Below are 16,656 nucleotides of genomic sequence, written 5' to 3'. Positions count from 1 at the left end.
GATGTATGGTTTGGAAACAGTGGCAGAATGGACAAGATTAGAAATGAGTACATTAGGGGGACAGCTGGAGAGACAAGGCTCAGATGGTTTGGACATGCGCAGATGAGGGATAGTGGATATATTGGAGAAAGGATGTTAAATATGGAGCTGGTAGGCAGGCGGAAAAGAGGAAGACCACAGAGAAGATCCATGGATGTAGTGAAGGAGGACATGTAGAGGGTTGTTGTGACAGAAGTGGGTGCTAGTGATAGAGTGAGACGAGGCAGATGATCCGCTGTGGCGACCCCTAAAGGGAGCAGTCCGTAGAAGAAGTACTGATGTCCGACCCATGGGGGCGCTCGATCATGCAGAGCACATCGGAAGTGGCGCACGTAGCTTTGTGAACGATGGAGACATTTTAAATAAACACACAGCTAACTGCTAACAGCTAACAGGGCTCGCAGAGTCTGCTGCGTCAAAGCACGTTCAAATTTATTTCGAGTTGTAAAGAAGTCAAGTGCATTCAGCGGCGCACCGTTTATATATCACATATCACAGAGGCTGCACGTTACCGGAGATGTCGAGTGCGACACTTGGAAAAGAAGAATATAAGTAACTCTGCGGTAAGTTGTAACTAGCCGAGCGTATTTTAAAGGCTAAGTTGGTTACCGCTTTTAAGTGGAAGCTGCTGACATTATCTTGCTTGTTGCACCTCTAGCTGGATTCGTATCGCTTCCATTTTTAGGATTATGGGCGGCAGCTGTCTTGCAGCATAAATTTATATGTTTTTTGCGTGTCTGCTTCTCGCCAAGTTTGCAGAGCTTAAGGTTATGACCGAGGTTAGCTTCTCTGTGCAGCTAAAGGGCTGTGCTAATTCGAGCTAGCCAGTGACACAACTAACTAAAGTCGTTCATCCAGCCAAGAATAATCGTCCTGTAGCATACACGGGTACTCGAATGTGGTTAAACTTTATAAAATTTCTGTTTTCTGTGTCTGTGAAGTGTAAAACTAGATTAGATGCCAAGCACTCACAGGCAATACCGTCAAAAAGACATTTTCGCCAAATATTGCTCAATATAATTTAATGTGTCTGTGTTGTTTTGGAGTTTGCGCAGTTAACAGATTAGAAATGAATGAAGAAGAAAACTTAAAAAAAAAAAGTTATACTAAATAACCCAAATGTCAGGCGAATTGATTTATTTTAATCTGTGGTGACTACTTTTTCTTTTAAATAGTTTCTTAAAACGAATGAAAGTTTCTTACTGTCTTGCAAGTTTGTGGTGTTGAAAAAAGACACACCATACTCCTGCATCATCTTGTTCATATTTTTGTTTAGACTGAAGTTTGCGACGTTATGTTTCCTCCAGCAGGTGAGGTCCTGTCCAGGGACATTGGTCCATGTTTGTTGGACCTTTGGCCTCTGGGCTCAATTAGCATGAAGATGGCTGACTCAGAAAAGGCAGAAGAATTTGTGGATGCTGAGTGCCCCTCAGAGTGCCTTGATGAAGCTCAATCAGCCACGGTTTCTGTTCAAGCAGAGCAGGATGAGCATCTGAAAACAGAGACCACGACCAGTACCAGTTCACCCCCAAGGGAAAAGGAGGTTGACAGCCCCTTGCATACAGAGGGTGAGCAGAGTCTCCTCTCCATGCCATGCTTGATGAAGGAGCTTCGCAGAGACTCTCCTGAATCCCAGCATGCCTCAACGGGAAGTGACAAGCCTGTGTCTCGTCATATCTATGAGAGTGACTCCTCGAACCCCTGCATGCTCTCGCCTTCATCCAGTGGCCACCTGGCAGACTCTGATACACTCTCCTCAGGGGAAGAAGGTGCTGCTCCTCCTGTAGGAGAAGATGAAGAGGGCAACATGGAAGCTACAGATGATCCTGGGCAGGCAGGGGGAACGCAAGCATCTGCCATTGTTGCAGGGGGGAGGAAGTCTCGGCGGTCACGTTCAGAAAGTGAGGTACCTCCGAATACGATGGCTGCGAAGAAGAACCGCTGCCAGCCCTCCGTGATAGCAGCTGCAGGAGGCCTGGAAAAACAAACCAATGGCAAGTTTTCAAAAGTGAAAGGTCACCGTAGTCAGAAACACAAGGAGCGCATGCGTCTGCTGAGGCAAAAAAGAGAGGCGGCAGCACGGAAGAAGTACAACCTGCTGCAGGACAGCAGTACAAGTGACAGCGATCTCACTTGTGACTCCAGCACCAGCTCCTCCGAGGATGAGGATGACGACACCTCAGGGGGTAGCAAGACAATCAAGACAGATATTCCAGGTAACATCCCATGTTTACAACGCATGCTTAGAGCTCAGTACTACTACCACCACTATCCAGTAGCAGCCACTTAGGCATTCCATTAAAACTCTGACTCGCATTGCAAACACATAATGGCTTACAGTATAGGAAAGTATTGACTATGATCACTTAGACACAACTTAACAGAAATGGGCTGCCTGCACGAGTTAATTTTTTTTTTTTGTCAACCAAATCATTATTCTGATAAAAGAACTGTAAAAATCATTCATAACATCAAATCAATAACAGGGCTGCTTTGTTTGTGTTTGTTTTTGTCATTTTCTTTTGTAGTTATTTTTCCATCCATTGTCTATATTCATTCACCTCATCTTTAGATATATACAGTATATGTATTCAGAGGGCCTATACCCAATCATACTACAGCATAGCCCCTTTCAGACAAACACTGTTTTCTGTCAGTACGACACCATATGAAATCATCGGCCAGGTCGAAGCTGCTGCAAGTTCAACCAGCATATACATTTCACCTTCAGTATGGTACAAGTCTAACTATACACAGTAGCATTAACAAGATTATGACTTTGCATGTCTCTCTTTGTGAGTTACTCAGCTTCATAGTAAAACATATTCTTTTGGACCAGCGTTTCTATTTTGACAAAACATTCATTGTGAGAAATTTTTGCTTTACCTAACCCAGAGGAGAGCTCTTTCTCACAGCCTATATGTTATGGCTGGGGGCAGCTACAGTAAACACTCACATGTAAAGAACCTGGTCCTTGTGACATTGAAAGAGAGAACCAAATGTTAAAAAAAATAAATCAATCAGATTACACCTCCCCAAAGTTGACAATATCCTTGCCGTAAGTTTTTTTTTTTGGTTTTTTTTTTTTTTTCGCGCCGTATGGCAAATGGGTGTTTTCAGCCTCTTTGGATATGACTGCACATGTTCTTTGTTTAGTTTGTTTTTGCCATTTTCTAAACAAACAAAAAAGAAGGTCTGAAAAAATCTGGCTCAAAATATTTTTATCACAGTCCTAGTGAATCTTCTTTGGTGGAGGGTCAAAACCTCTTTGGAGGCCAGCGTGTGTGAGAAACCCTGAAAATAGTACACTCGTACTGTGGCTCTCCCCGTCACTGTTAAGTCTAAATTACGCTGTAGGCAACATTAATGTAAGAGTGACCTTAACAGAATGGTAAAGCAAGCAATCTGCCATGTCTGAAAAGGACTTGAACATTTTCTTGAAACTTTGCCTCACTGATTACATGCTATGGAAGTCTGAGCAACATTGTCCAGCTTATAGAGTGATTAAAAACCGAGTTGTGTTAATCTTAACCTTTTTAATGTGAGTTCTGCAATTTAATAAGTGAGCCATTTGTATCCCCAGCCTTTGGCCATAAATAGACACAAATGCACAAATGATCTCACTGAGTTGCAAGACTCTGCAGCCACTACTGGTGTCAGTGAGCTGTAGAAATACTGGCTTATGTATGAGTAAGGACATTAGATCTAATATTTAATGTTCTATTTTATTAGATTGCCTAACCTAGTAATTAAGTAATTCGTATTTACTGTTAAAAGGGATTTTACTAATTCACACAAAAACTGCTAGGCATTTAGTATATCCTGCATTTCTGTACTTACAAATATGCCTCAATTTTTCAGTTTTCTGGACGTCCTGACCCATCAAACACTTGATTCTTCCCACAGGGAACCATGTTAGAATTGCAGTTTGGTGTTTTCCTACTTAATAAATGCTTTTGTAGCACCTCAGATGAGCAAGGAACCTCTTGAATCTTCCAGTTGAAAATGTAAATATATACAGATCTCTTACTGAGAATGGGTTTTTGCTAGACTGTGGGGCAGAAGTGTCTACCTGGACTAAACACTGATTGGCAATTGTATCATCTGCAAGCACATCTGACCCTGTGGTTTGCTTACTTGTTGTAGAAATCTCTTGGGTGAGTTGAATTCTCCAGAGGTAGCTCCTATCAGGCTGGTGTTTAAAGGTCTGCCAGTGGAAGAGAAGTCCCTTCATTTACTGTTTTCACAGTGATTTGTGTTCTTTAGAATATAACCTGATGTATTTTATTATCATTTAACATTAAATTTAAAATTTAGCTTCTTGTGTTTCACAGCTGTTTAATAAATTATTGCTTTGGTTCATTTAGGAACATTAGTAAAGGTGTTTTGGCTTATATAAAGTCTGTGTCTGATTTATAAAAGATGATTGAAGTAGCAAATATAGTTATGTTTGTTGCTTTTGCAGCATAGAGTTGTAGTTATTTTTGCTTTGGCTGGTTGTATTTACTTTAAAATCTTACCAACACATTTTCCAAATACTCAGTCATCCCAGACCTCCAATTATCTTCCTTCAGGGATCTGTAGGAAATGTTTTCAGCCATTTTTACATCTCGCAAACAGATTTGAGTGCTACAACTGCATGATGTAGTCCATCAGCATGAAAAGAGTCGATCTGCACGTTACCAGAAAAAACTGTCATTTTCTCTGTAATGCAAAAGTCCACCTCCGAAGCATGAAAGTGCTACTGTATTTTCTTATGGCTTGGCCTCAATGTCTTTAAAGCTGGCTTCAGACGTGCATCGGAGAGATCCAGAGTGGGATCCCAGATACATGGGCTGCTGGACAGCGGCTCGTGGGACAGGAACGGCATCGGCAGCGTTCTGGAGGAGGCCATGACGCGCTTTGCCGTGATGCAGCGTCAGACTGAGGAGCGCTTCCGCGTCTGGATGGAAAAGCTTGCACACCTCGACTCAGACAACGATTCTTCCAAGCGCTCAAGCGATGCCCCAGAAGGGCAGCAGCAACCCTCACAGGGGGCACGGCCTTCCCCTCCCAGTTCTTTTTTGCCATCTTCAGAGTCTGCAGAGACTATGGCTGCCTACATGTTGGCACGAGAGAACAACAGTCTCACCCACACCCCTATAAACAACAACAACATCATCCACCCTGAAGTTGTCACTCAGAATGGAAATCTAGGTGTTCCAGACCCTGGTCTCTTGAATGTTTAGATTTCACTTCTGCTTCACCCCTCGCAGTTTCTTACTTTGATCTCGGCAAGTGTAGAGCTAGTTAGGGTAGAAAGCATGGCAATGGGGTTTACTCGATAAATGATGTGAGGGCACTAAACAGATTCAGCAGCAGCTGGGCCTGAACTGGTCATTTGAACTTGACTCTGTGCAGACCCTCTGGGCCCGTACTACAAAACAGGTTTAATGTTGTCTTTTTTTTATGTGGCTTCACGAAGCCCAATTTTTGTTTTTTCTTGTTTTTTTTTTTTTTTTTAAACCCAGCTATGAGCATGTTCACATAAAACGAGTGGTGCTGGAATCTGATGACCAACTGCAAAGATTGCTCAGGGTTATAGTCAGAACAAACAGTAATCCTGATACGAGGAAATGAAAAATGTAATCCAGGCAGAAAACAGTTTCTGCAGTCAACGCCAGGAAGGAAAATTGGCGTAAAATTGGATTTTGTGTGAATTTGCAAATTACTAAAATGCCTATTTAATATTGATGCTCTGTCACTGACAAAGAAGACATGACTAGAATTACAATTATGTATTTCTTTAACTTTGTGTTGCCATGTGTATTCTCGTGATTTGTTAGATAATTGTATCGTTATTGTTTGAGCTGTAACCCAGGCAATGTTAAATGGTGTGAGTTCAGATAAAATATTGAAAAAGTATTTGAACCTGGTAAGTCTGCTTACTTGCAAATTCTATAAGGTCAAAAGCACAGGACTTGAGTAATGAAATGAGACATGTTTTAGCATTATATTGCTATAAAGAGGAATGTGGACTGAGGAAATGGGTTTAAAAATACTCAGTCATAAGGAAAATAAAACATCCAATTATGTATGTGTGCTTCACAGCCCAAAGGATCTTTTCAAAAAAAAAAAAAAAAAAAAAAAAAAAGGACTAATTGGTCAATAGTTGGTGCTTTATATGCATTAATCTGTGATGTTAAACTTGACCTGTTAGGAGGGCATATGTTTGCGTATGGGCTGATATGGCATAGCCCAAGAAGAATTGAAATGTAGTAACCCTGAAAACCTGTAGTTAAACCTGAAGTTATCCCACTAGCACCAAATCCTGCTTTGTAGTACGGGCCCCTGAGGCTCAGCATGTGTGCTGGCACTGAATCACTGTGAGATTTGACACTGAGAATAATTCAACTCACCTATTTGATTTCTGCAGCATCTGTGACATGAAAACATGGCATCTCAATAGATTGAGTCAGGGCTCCTATTGTACTGCTTTCCTTTTTTTCTTCTTTTTTTGGCTCCAGCTGTATATACATACAGAGAGTAACTGTTCTTTCATTCAGAGTATGAACTATAATGATGGCTAGCCATCATTACAGTGCTAAGTGGGGTGCTGCTGTGTAATAGCATGTGCCTTGTCATTCTGAACTCATGCTGGGAATGATAGGTAAAGCATTATAGTGCTGTTTCCTTAAGAATCAGGTTGAACACTACATAGCCCCGCTTTGTCTTGAACCGTTTGCAATTTGCTTGTATATGGTTCAAGAAAATCTTGTGACAGCCTTTATTTTGGTGGCATAGCTTTACTAACAGAACATTTAAACATAGATATGCCTATAAATATAAACACAATATACTAACCCACACAATTTCTTGCTTTTTAAAATTATATATTAAGGATTAGACATGTTTACATTTTTAAATATAAGCCTTTCTGTTACATTTGCTGCTGTTGCTGCATTTGTGCAGTGACAAACTATTTACTAAAAGAAAACTGGTGTTTATTTTAGTAGCTTGTGTAGGTTTTGAACATCATATAAGGCATGGGTTATTTTGTTGTGGCTGTTAGCTGCATTGTCTTCAAATCTTCAGTCATATATAGTAATGGGTATTTGTCTACTTAGATTTTTTTTTTTTTTTTTGCTTTGCAGTGGTCTGCCAGTTTAGCCAGTGTTTCCGCCAGACACTGTGTGTTCGCATCTTGACTTTAAACTGAGAACCCAGGCATCAAACTAGCAGATACAGAGCAGTAATACAGCTGCAGTATGGTGCATGGCAATGTTTACTGATTTTTCTAACAAAAATATAAATCCGACTGATCTAGGTGATCAAGTGGCCTTCTCTGGTTCAGATCCTGTGGTCTTTGAAGGGGGACGTTGTCCCCCAACTGCTTTCACTGATACAGATGACCATTTGGGTCTTATTTCTAAACACTGCTAACACTACCATCACAGAGACTGATGAAGGAATCTTTGGCCTGATTATATTTAAAGTTAAGATGTTAAAAGGTGTTCTATGTGTATGTGTAGCCCTATGACTGTCATTTTTACAGAACCTGAAGCTAAATGACGTTTCCCCACCTGTTTGCATGCAGTTATATTAGTATATAGAATGTGCAAGGCCAAATTAGTTTACATCAGCAGCACATGTGCAAACTTTAGCTTTCCTTATGCTGATAAATGGTGACTGATGGGAGATTTGATCTATTATTTGTTTTCCCTTGGCCTAATGGTTTCAGATTGTGTGAATATTGTTTGTTTTGTAATGCATAATTCCTTTTCGTCATTTTGGATTTAAATAGATCCAGCATCAGCTGTCCTATACTCCTTAATACTAGAATTACTTTAATTCAGCTGTTTTGTCAGCACAGTAACGACAGCCTGTGCATGAAATCAAAGTGTGCGTTTAAAAACGACAGCAAGGACAGTCCATTGTTTACCAAAGACATTAACCTGGTCTACATTAGTGCTTTTCTATCTCTAATACATGGCCTTTACATTGGCAAGTGCTTGGTTTCTCTGGTAACCCTGGTACCTGCCTATATCAGCTATTCATAGGCAGTGTTCTCTCACAGTACATGCTGTCCAGACAAAACCCCTCACACACCCACAGATGTCTGGATAGCAGTGTGTGTGTGTGTCTGTGTGTGTGTGTCTCTCTCCCAGGGACTCCTTTTACAGGGTAGAACAAAGACATGTGCTCCCACTCTTCCAGTTATTCTCCTGTTGTTTGGCTTTTTGAATATCCCCACTACATTTCATTCACTGAGTAAGATTTATTTTGAAATGTGTTTTGTAACGACTGTATTCGAGTGTAGTTTTTATGTGAATGGCTGTTATTTTAAAAAGCAATAAATGGAAAGAAAAAAAAAACTGCTGCTGCAAAAGGTTTATTGATATGCTTCAAACACAACCAACATTTATAAGAGTGTCATTGGCCTTAAAACCCGATAAAGTTGCATTGTGTATTATTTTAATTTTAGAGTTAATGTAGACCTTTACATCTTGGGAAATTGGGGGTGTCCTTGTGTGAAATATAGATGCTAAGACTAGCAGGACTAGAAACAGTGTCCAGTCTCTCATTCACACAGAGTCCCACTATTCTCAGGCATGATTTGAATAATGAAGTGTTTTCTTTGTTCTCTGCAGACGGGCCTCCAGTAGTGGGTCACTATGATATTTCAGACACTGATTCTAACCACGAGAGTATGAGTGTGGAGACAGTCCGGCCCACGGTGATAAAGCATGAGCTAAAAACACACAGAGGCCAGGATATGGCAGCTCACTCTGGGTGTATAAGAGCTCTGAGCTCTACCTCAGGTCAGTTACAAACCCGGTATAATAAATTCCACTCTCTTCAGTGAAGGCAGGACATTTAAAGGCATGGGTGTCATCAAAAAGCTGAAACATGCAGTGTGGGGGAAACGGTCTGATTAATCTCAGCAAGACACTTTTGAAGCGCTCTTGATCTCACACACCGCTGGCTGGCATTTGATGTTACTAAAAGTGCTGACCTTTTGCAACTGACAGAACATGAATATAAAGTCAGCCATCTAATGTGCCACTCCATGCTATGCAGTCAGTTTTACAAACACCATTGTCAGCTTCATCTGTTTTGTTTTTTTGTCTGTGTCAAAGCAGCTGCTGTCTTCACGTGTCAGCCAAGTCTGAAGCGCTCTACTGCTTCGGCCCTCCTTTCAAAGTGTGACTGTTTTCCTCTACATTTGTTTCAGGCCACATGGAGGCAGAGCTGTCGCACAAGGAGGGTTCTCAGCACAAGGGCCAGATTAACATTGTTTCCTCTGACAGTGAGGTGGAAATAGTCGGAGTGCAAGAAAAAGCACGGTAAAGACTTTCAGTGGGGAAACTAACTGTAAAATTCTATTTTTACTGCCCACGCCTCCCTGAATTCAATTTTTTTTACTTTTTTTTTCCCCCCCCCTCCCTTTTCAAATCTAGATGTGCCCACCCTTGCGGAGGGGTCATAAAGAGTTTGTCCTCCTGGAACGAGAACTCAGTGGAGCAGTTAAACAGCACAAATCAATCACAGCTCTGGACTACTGTTTCCCCTCAGCCCAACTGGGTCTCCCCTCGGGAAGTGGTGGACCTCACGCTGGACGAGGACGCCGGACACAAATACCTACTTTAAGAAAACTTGTACACTGAAGACTTTTTTTTTTTTCTTTTTTTTTCCTCCTCATCCCTTCTCTCCAACTGCTCCTCATCCATCTTGCCTCGCCTCCACATTAAGGCTGAACTGAATCCTCTCTAGAGTTGTGGCCTCGCCTGTAACTGCTTGTGGACTCTTCCTGCTCCAGATTACTCTTTGTTTTAACTTACTGTTGAACAATCATCTATCAAAGCCATTCTACTGATGTGATTCCCTGACCTTGGATTATCAGCTATGAATTTAGCTGTAATTAAATGGCACAGCACTTCAAGTGAAGGTGGAAATGTACAAGAATGATTTATCTGGTAATGATAGCAATATCTTCCCTTCATGTAATACCTCAGTTACCCTTCAATACCAGATATAGGTAGTGTGTTATGTGCTTGCAAGCTGTATAGTGAACATTTCAACTTGCTGCTTTAGAGCAGGTAAGTATCACAACATGGCTGTGAACCTGCTTCACTACAGACTTTGAATGAAATGTGTTCAGACTTGATTTGGCTTTTTCTTTTTCTTTTTTTTTTTTTTAGCCACCTGAGGTCAAAACAGAATCGCAGCTGGTACACTTTCTGTTGTACAGTAGACCATAGATAAATGGCAAAGTTTACTTTGTACCTGTCGAGGGTCGTTTTGTTTTTTTTTTTATTTTTCTTCCTTTTCAAAGGTCTCGCCACTGGACTTGCATTTAGATCTGTCTGCCTTTTATAGATTGCTTTACTATACAGTGTGCAACCCAGGCTCTGATGCTGTCAGGGAGTGCTTTAGGTTATTTGAAAAGAAGCAATGGATATTTAGGGAAGCTTTCACTGTTTGCAGAGTGTTAGATGAGAAGACTGGTAACAGAAATGTATTTTAAAAAAAAGTTGGATAGGGGGTAGGTGGGTGTGGTTCAGGAGGTAGAGTAGTAAGTGGACTTTAATGGTGATAGTGCTTTTCTACTCAAAGCGCATTCTTACTACAAGCCTCATTTATCCACATTCATACAACCACATTTTTTCCCCATGCCTAAGCACTTTAACTAACATTCACACTCGCACTCTGATGGATGCACCGGGGACAACTCAGGGTTTAGTGTCTTGCCCAAGGGTACTTTGACATGCAGATTAGAGGAGCCAGGGATTGAATCACTGGCCTTCCAGTCAGAGGACCCACTCTATCTTCTGAGTCTTGCAGAGAGTGGACAATCCTGTAATTGGAGAGTCAGGTTTTTGGATTCTCCAGCTCCAGCTATCCACATGTCAGAGTGGTCAAAATGGTGAACTCCAAAATTGTCCCTCTAATGTGCAATCTGCGTGTGACTGTGTGACAGTGAAAGTGCTGGATAAATGTTTGTGTGAATGGGTGATTTGTGGTTTGTTGTGTTTCAAGTGGATGAAAAAAGTAAAATAAGCTGTAAAAATGCAGTCCATTTAGTTAAACTTGACAGAAATCAGGGAAATCCTTTCTCCAGGATCCACATACTAACTTCCCTTTGTTTACTAGTTTTGTATATCAGTATGACTAGCAAAAAAAAAAAAACATTTGCTTTTATATGCTGCAATGTTTCTTGGTCTGGCGCAACAACTGTGAAACCAAGGACACAGCATGCTCATTGGTTTGTGACTGATAATCCTCCTTTCAGACTCTAATAATAACAATACTTTACAAAATGAACTTCATGTTTCATTCAGTTTGACCTAAAACTAGTGATTGAGCCCATAAAGTCATCAGGGAAGTGTTTACTGAGGTCACAAAGCAAATGAGTTGACAGCTATTTTCCCATAGACTTCTATACAACCTGAAGTCTTTTTGCAACAGTTGTCACCTCCTACTGGCCATTAAAAAGAGTGCAGTTTTAAGACACTAGTGAGGTTGCTTCACCATCATTAATACTGTCAAATATGAATAGGTCAAATAGATGGGCACAAGCATGCTCGCAGTTTCCTTCCTTCACACCATCAGGTTATCGATCTTCTCATCTAATGTTCACTCATAACCAAAATGCCAATAAACATTTCTCAAAAAAACAAAAAGTCACTTGATTTAAATTTCCAAGTTTTGTTTGTTACCACTATATTACAAAAACAGTACTTTTTTTAATGAAAATAAGCAGAAAAACTTTTGTTTGTTTTTAAAGCAGTGCTGGGTCACATGAGGAACTGGGACTGTTGCAGAGGGCTGCACCAATAAGCTGAACCCAATTCTGCTCAATATTAATTTAAAATCTTTATAGGTGTATTGGTGCAGCCCACCCTTGGTTTAAAGTCTGAGGAGAAAAAAATAAAAAAAAAAGCTCAATACAAAGCACCACAGCAGTGCTATATGTGGTATTTGTGGTGTATTGGCAATGAAAAATGCAGGGTTTTTTTGTTTGTTTTTAGATTTATTGGAAGCCACACTTTTGCTACAGAATCTGAGTGTCCCGGGCGCCTCTATCAGTGAATGTATGTTCTTGCAGTGCTGGCTGGTTGTACTTACTGTTTGCATGCTTACCTTGAATGGATGCAAACTCCTTTAAAACTCTGGGGACCCCTTTATAATAACAATAAATGTATCTTCCAATGAATACTGCAAAGCAAGATGGCCTGAATGCCTTGAAATGTGCACTATTTTCTTTTAGAGAGGTTTAAAGCTTATTCTTTTACCTTACAAAGCAGTGGATTTTGCTATCGCAACAATAAATATTTTAATAATAGATGTGAATTTCACACACACATATATCTATACATATAAATATAAAAAGAGTAAAAATTGTGTTGAGTTTATGCCCCATGTGTGAGTTTGGGGCATTTATAGATGAGGTATTTACTGTATGAACTGTTTGTTTTTTTTTTACCCTGATCCTCAGGGCCTGCTTGCTCTCTTTCCCTGCAGTCTTATTTTGTCCTCATGCAGTACTGCAGCCATGGTAGTAAAACATTTTAATCAACAACTTTCACAGGCTATTTTAACACTTAGATTTGTTGTATTACTTGTATTACTTTACTTTCCTAAATGATGCTTGTTAATTATAGATTTATTTTAACTTCTGCTGGTGACAGAAAGGGAAAATCTGAAATATCTAAAACCAAAGTCTATATGGAGCTTATGTTCTAATTTTAGTTCATTTATTCCTAAAAAATTTGCTCTGTGAATCTAAATCTTTTAATTTGGAAGTCAGTACATTTGCTGTGAAAAGAGCTGACATGAATTTAGTTACAAATCGAATATATTGTTGAATATATTTTTGTATTATTTGGCCAGTTTATTATTTTTTTTCTGTTATATACAGCTACCGCTGTAATAACTCTATACCCAATCACTTAAGCTTGCAAAAACCATTTGGCTGTTTTTCTGTGGGATTATTATGAAATGTTAATGAGGCATCACTCATGCCTTTAGTGATATAAGTGTGGTAGAAACCAGGGCAGTGATGCTGGTTGCACATAGCATGTTTGGTGGCATCTTTTAACCTCAGCTCTGATATTATCGTCATTACCGGTATTTCAGCCTTGCTCTTCTGTTTTTGTTCTGTTTTGCTGTCAGTATTTTAACTTAACAAAAGTGTTTATTTTGTTGCTTCTGCAAGTCCCTGACTTCCTTGAAATTATGTCTGTAGAACAAAAAGAAACTATTTTAAAACTAAATAAACAGACCGTTATTTAATGACCTCGTGTTGAGTCAGTTATTTTTGTGCTCCTACAAAAACCGATGTGTTTTGCAAGCGTATATTTGTAGTCTTTGCTCGTGTGCGGTGACTAGTGTCAAGATTTTGCTACGGAAATTGGTGAGGGGAGGATGAGTGAATGCAAAATTGGCTGCCTTTTCTGGCAAAGTGGTGTAATTAAACCGGGGTGAAGACGATGGCATGTTTCAGCCTTTCAGGTGTTTTTACAACTTTAGCAAAAAGTGCAGTTTGAATTCCACTTTAAAAGAGTTCTTCCTCAAATTTAAATCTTATCATTATAAGACTGATGAATGTATCTGAATTCTTGTCTGTCTTGAGTTTTGTTCACATATTTTATCTGTAGAGTAGTGTGTAAAAGTCTTGAGCCACACCTCATTTATATTTTGCTAGGAAATGCGTGATTTACTGAAATGTGCAAACACATGGAAATACACTGTATAAGGTAAAAAGAAAGATTGTACATTTCAAACAAGCTTGGACGTCGATATTTGGTGTGACCATCTTTATTCTTCAGCACAGTCTGAACTCTCTTAAGCAGCTTTTTTCTAATTTCTTTAAGTAGTCTTCAGGAATAGCTCTCCAGGCTTCTTAAAGGACATTCAAAGCTCTTCTTTGGATGCTGGCTGCTTTTTGGCTCTGCTTCAATAATATTGAGGTCCAAACTCAGGGGAAGCCAATCCATGACTGACTTGTGTTCCACTGTGTTTTTTTTATCCAGGTTTGCTCGGACCATGTTTGGGATCATTGTCATGCTGAAAAATGAAGTTGTTACCAATCAGACACTTTTCAGGTGGTATTGCATGGCAGATCAAAACCTGAGGGCACTTTTCTGCATTCATAATTCCATCAAATTTGACAAGATCTCCAACACCACTCCAATGCAGCTGCAACCCATGGCAGAGCTTCTACTGCATTTAACAGACCTGTTGCCACTGGTTTTCAGTCCAGTTACAGTGTAATGTGGCATACCTCAGCCTTATCTCACTGTCTCCATTAAGAATGGCTTCTTGACAGCCACCGTTCCACTGAGACCATTTCTGATGAGGCTTCAGGGAACAGTAGATGGATCAACTGACGGGCCAGATGCACCTCTCAGGTCCTGTGTCAAGGCTTTACTGCATTTCTTCTTGAAGAGATGACTTTCAGATATTATTCATCTGCTGTAGATAGTTTTTTTTAGGCCTGCTCCTCTTCCTTTTGTCCTCCACTTGTCCAGTTTCCTTAAATTTTTATGGACAAACTCCACACTATGCTAAGATATGCCATGTTTTTGTCTAATTACTCTTTGAGAATCACCTTGTTGGTGCAAAAATGCTTATTATGCCTGTCAAACTGTATCTTTGGAATTTTTCTTATATGCAAGTAAAGAAATGGGAACAAATTATGTGTTTACAATTGTCTGTTACGTGTAGAGACCACACTGGTTAATCCCTTGAGTCAGGTGCCTTTTTATACTTGAATGATTCATAGGTCAGTGTTGAGTGGCTTAACAGACAAACAAAAGATTGCCCTAAAAAGGATCAGGTACAAGGCCTAGACTTAAAATGAATGAAAAAGCAGCCAATGTCCAAAGGAAAAATTTGAAAGTCCTTCAGAAAGTCCAGAGAACTATTGCTTCAAATCACTTTATAAAATTACAAGAATGTCTGGCTCCTTGGAAACACATTATTTAAAGGAATGAGGGTGGCTCAAGACTTTTGCACAGTACTAGTGCTGTGAAACTGCCACCATAGGTATAGCATTTAACAACATGTCTCATTGTTTTTCTTTTATTCTGTGGCCTATCAGTCTAGACAACTGCCTCACTATGAACAATGCAGCTTCACCCTCACCCACAGAAGTGGCATGCCAGGTCAGAGGTCATCCCTTGACACCTGCCGCTAGGGGGACATATGGAGTTCACATGAAGAAGACAATGAGGGAGTGGAGCAATGCAGTCTGCGGGGCCCTTTAACGAAAAACTAAAGCCCTTTAGCCAGCTCTTTTCACCCTCGGGGCAGAACATCAGCTGTATGCTAATTTTCACAGGGCAGCGGTGGCCTCACTGAGCAGTGAATGTGCTGGCTCACTCTCAAAGCCAGAAATGATCGCGCTTCATCTTGCAGATGTCGTTTTAGGCTAAATGATGCCACTTAAGGTTTTCTGTTGTTGGGCCTGTTTTGTTCCGAGTTATTTCCATTTTCTTCAAAATGGCATTTCATCCGTTCATTCCTGTTCTGCCCACCACCGGGGGGCTTTCTAAAAATAAAGTGTGGAAATAAGTCTAAATTCCAGTGAGGACATATAATTTTACACCAAGTTCTACTGAAAGAGAGTTCAGCTGTTGCTTCTGTTAAGATGTTAACTACTGCAACTATTTTGATAAAGGTTCCTGTTCAAATTTGCATAACTGCTGTGTGGAGTAAAGTGGCAGTTTTGATGTGTGAAATTGATTGCAGCAGCTTTAGCTGCAGTCATAGTAAAAGCATTATGAAAGGCTCTTTGTGTTTCACAGCAGGCTTAAAGCATTAGATGATGGGAACTGGAGGACATATGGGACTAGGAGTTTTGTGACCCCCTCAGCCTCCACAGGCCCATCTGTTCCTTCATCCTTCAGGCTTAACACTACAGGCAGAGAGGCTTTTGGGACACGGTCCCCTTTCTCACAAGTTCTGCTCCACAACAAATTTGAGCAGCATATATTTACGAATATTCAAAGAGTTAAATATTACTCAGTGAACTGTATGTATGTATATTTCTTTCCTATTCCAATGCTCTATGTATTTGGAGTTCAGTTGCATATGTTGCATATAGCTTTTCAGCGTCTCAGAGTGATGCTGAAAAGCTAATTCATGCATTTATTACTTCTAGGCTGGACTATTGTAATTCATTATTATCAGGCTGTCCTAAAAGCTCCCTGAAAAGCCTTCAGCTGATCCAAAATGCTGCAGCTAGAGTACTGACAGGGACTAGAAAGAGAGAGCAGATTTCTCCCATTTTGGCTTCTCTTCGTTGGCTCCCTGTTAAATCTAGAATAGAATTTATAATCCTTCTCCTCACATACAAGGTCTTGAATAATCAGGCCCCATCTTATCTCAAAGACCTCATAGTCCCATATCACCCCAATAGAGCACTTCGCTCTCAGACTGCTGGCTTACTTGTGGTTCCTAGGATACTTAAGAGTAGAATGGGAGGCAGAGCCTTCAGCTTTCAGGCCCCTCTTCTGTGGAACCAGCTCCCAATTTGGATTCGGGAGACAGACACCCTCTCTATTTTTAAGATTAGGCTTAAAACTTTCCTTTTTGATAAAGCTTATAGTTACGGCTGGATCAGGTGACCCT

General features: G+C 40.3%; 1 protein-coding gene across 4 annotated transcripts; it reads left to right on the top strand.

The window, feature by feature from the left end:
- The first annotated feature begins 393 nt into the window (after positions 1–393).
- Positions 394–13,317, top strand: ark2n (arkadia (rnf111) N-terminal like PKA signaling regulator 2n). 4 transcript variants are annotated; one of them, XM_030742355.1, is made up of 5 exons: positions 394–602; positions 1,350–2,255; positions 8,670–8,840; positions 9,254–9,365; positions 9,480–13,317. In XM_030742355.1, the coding sequence occupies exons 2-5, from the start codon at positions 1,415–1,417 to the stop codon at positions 9,667–9,669; spliced, it is 1,314 nt and encodes a 437-aa protein (XP_030598215.1). In that variant the 5' UTR covers positions 394–602; positions 1,350–1,414; the 3' UTR covers positions 9,670–13,317. The 4 variants fall into 4 exon arrangements, with proteins under 4 accessions (XP_030598215.1, XP_030598214.1, XP_030598216.1 ...); XM_030742354.1 differs by having other exon boundaries at positions 1,347–2,255; XM_030742357.1 differs by lacking the exon at positions 8,670–8,840 and having other exon boundaries at positions 395–602; positions 1,347–2,255.
- Positions 13,318–16,656: the final 3,339 nt, after the last annotated feature.

The sequence above is a fragment of the Archocentrus centrarchus genome, chromosome 12 (assembly GCF_007364275.1).
Source record: "Archocentrus centrarchus isolate MPI-CPG fArcCen1 chromosome 12, fArcCen1, whole genome shotgun sequence".
Lineage (NCBI taxonomy): Eukaryota > Metazoa > Chordata > Actinopteri > Cichliformes > Cichlidae > Archocentrus > Archocentrus centrarchus.
This window is presented reverse-complemented; position numbering and strand designations above follow the sequence as displayed.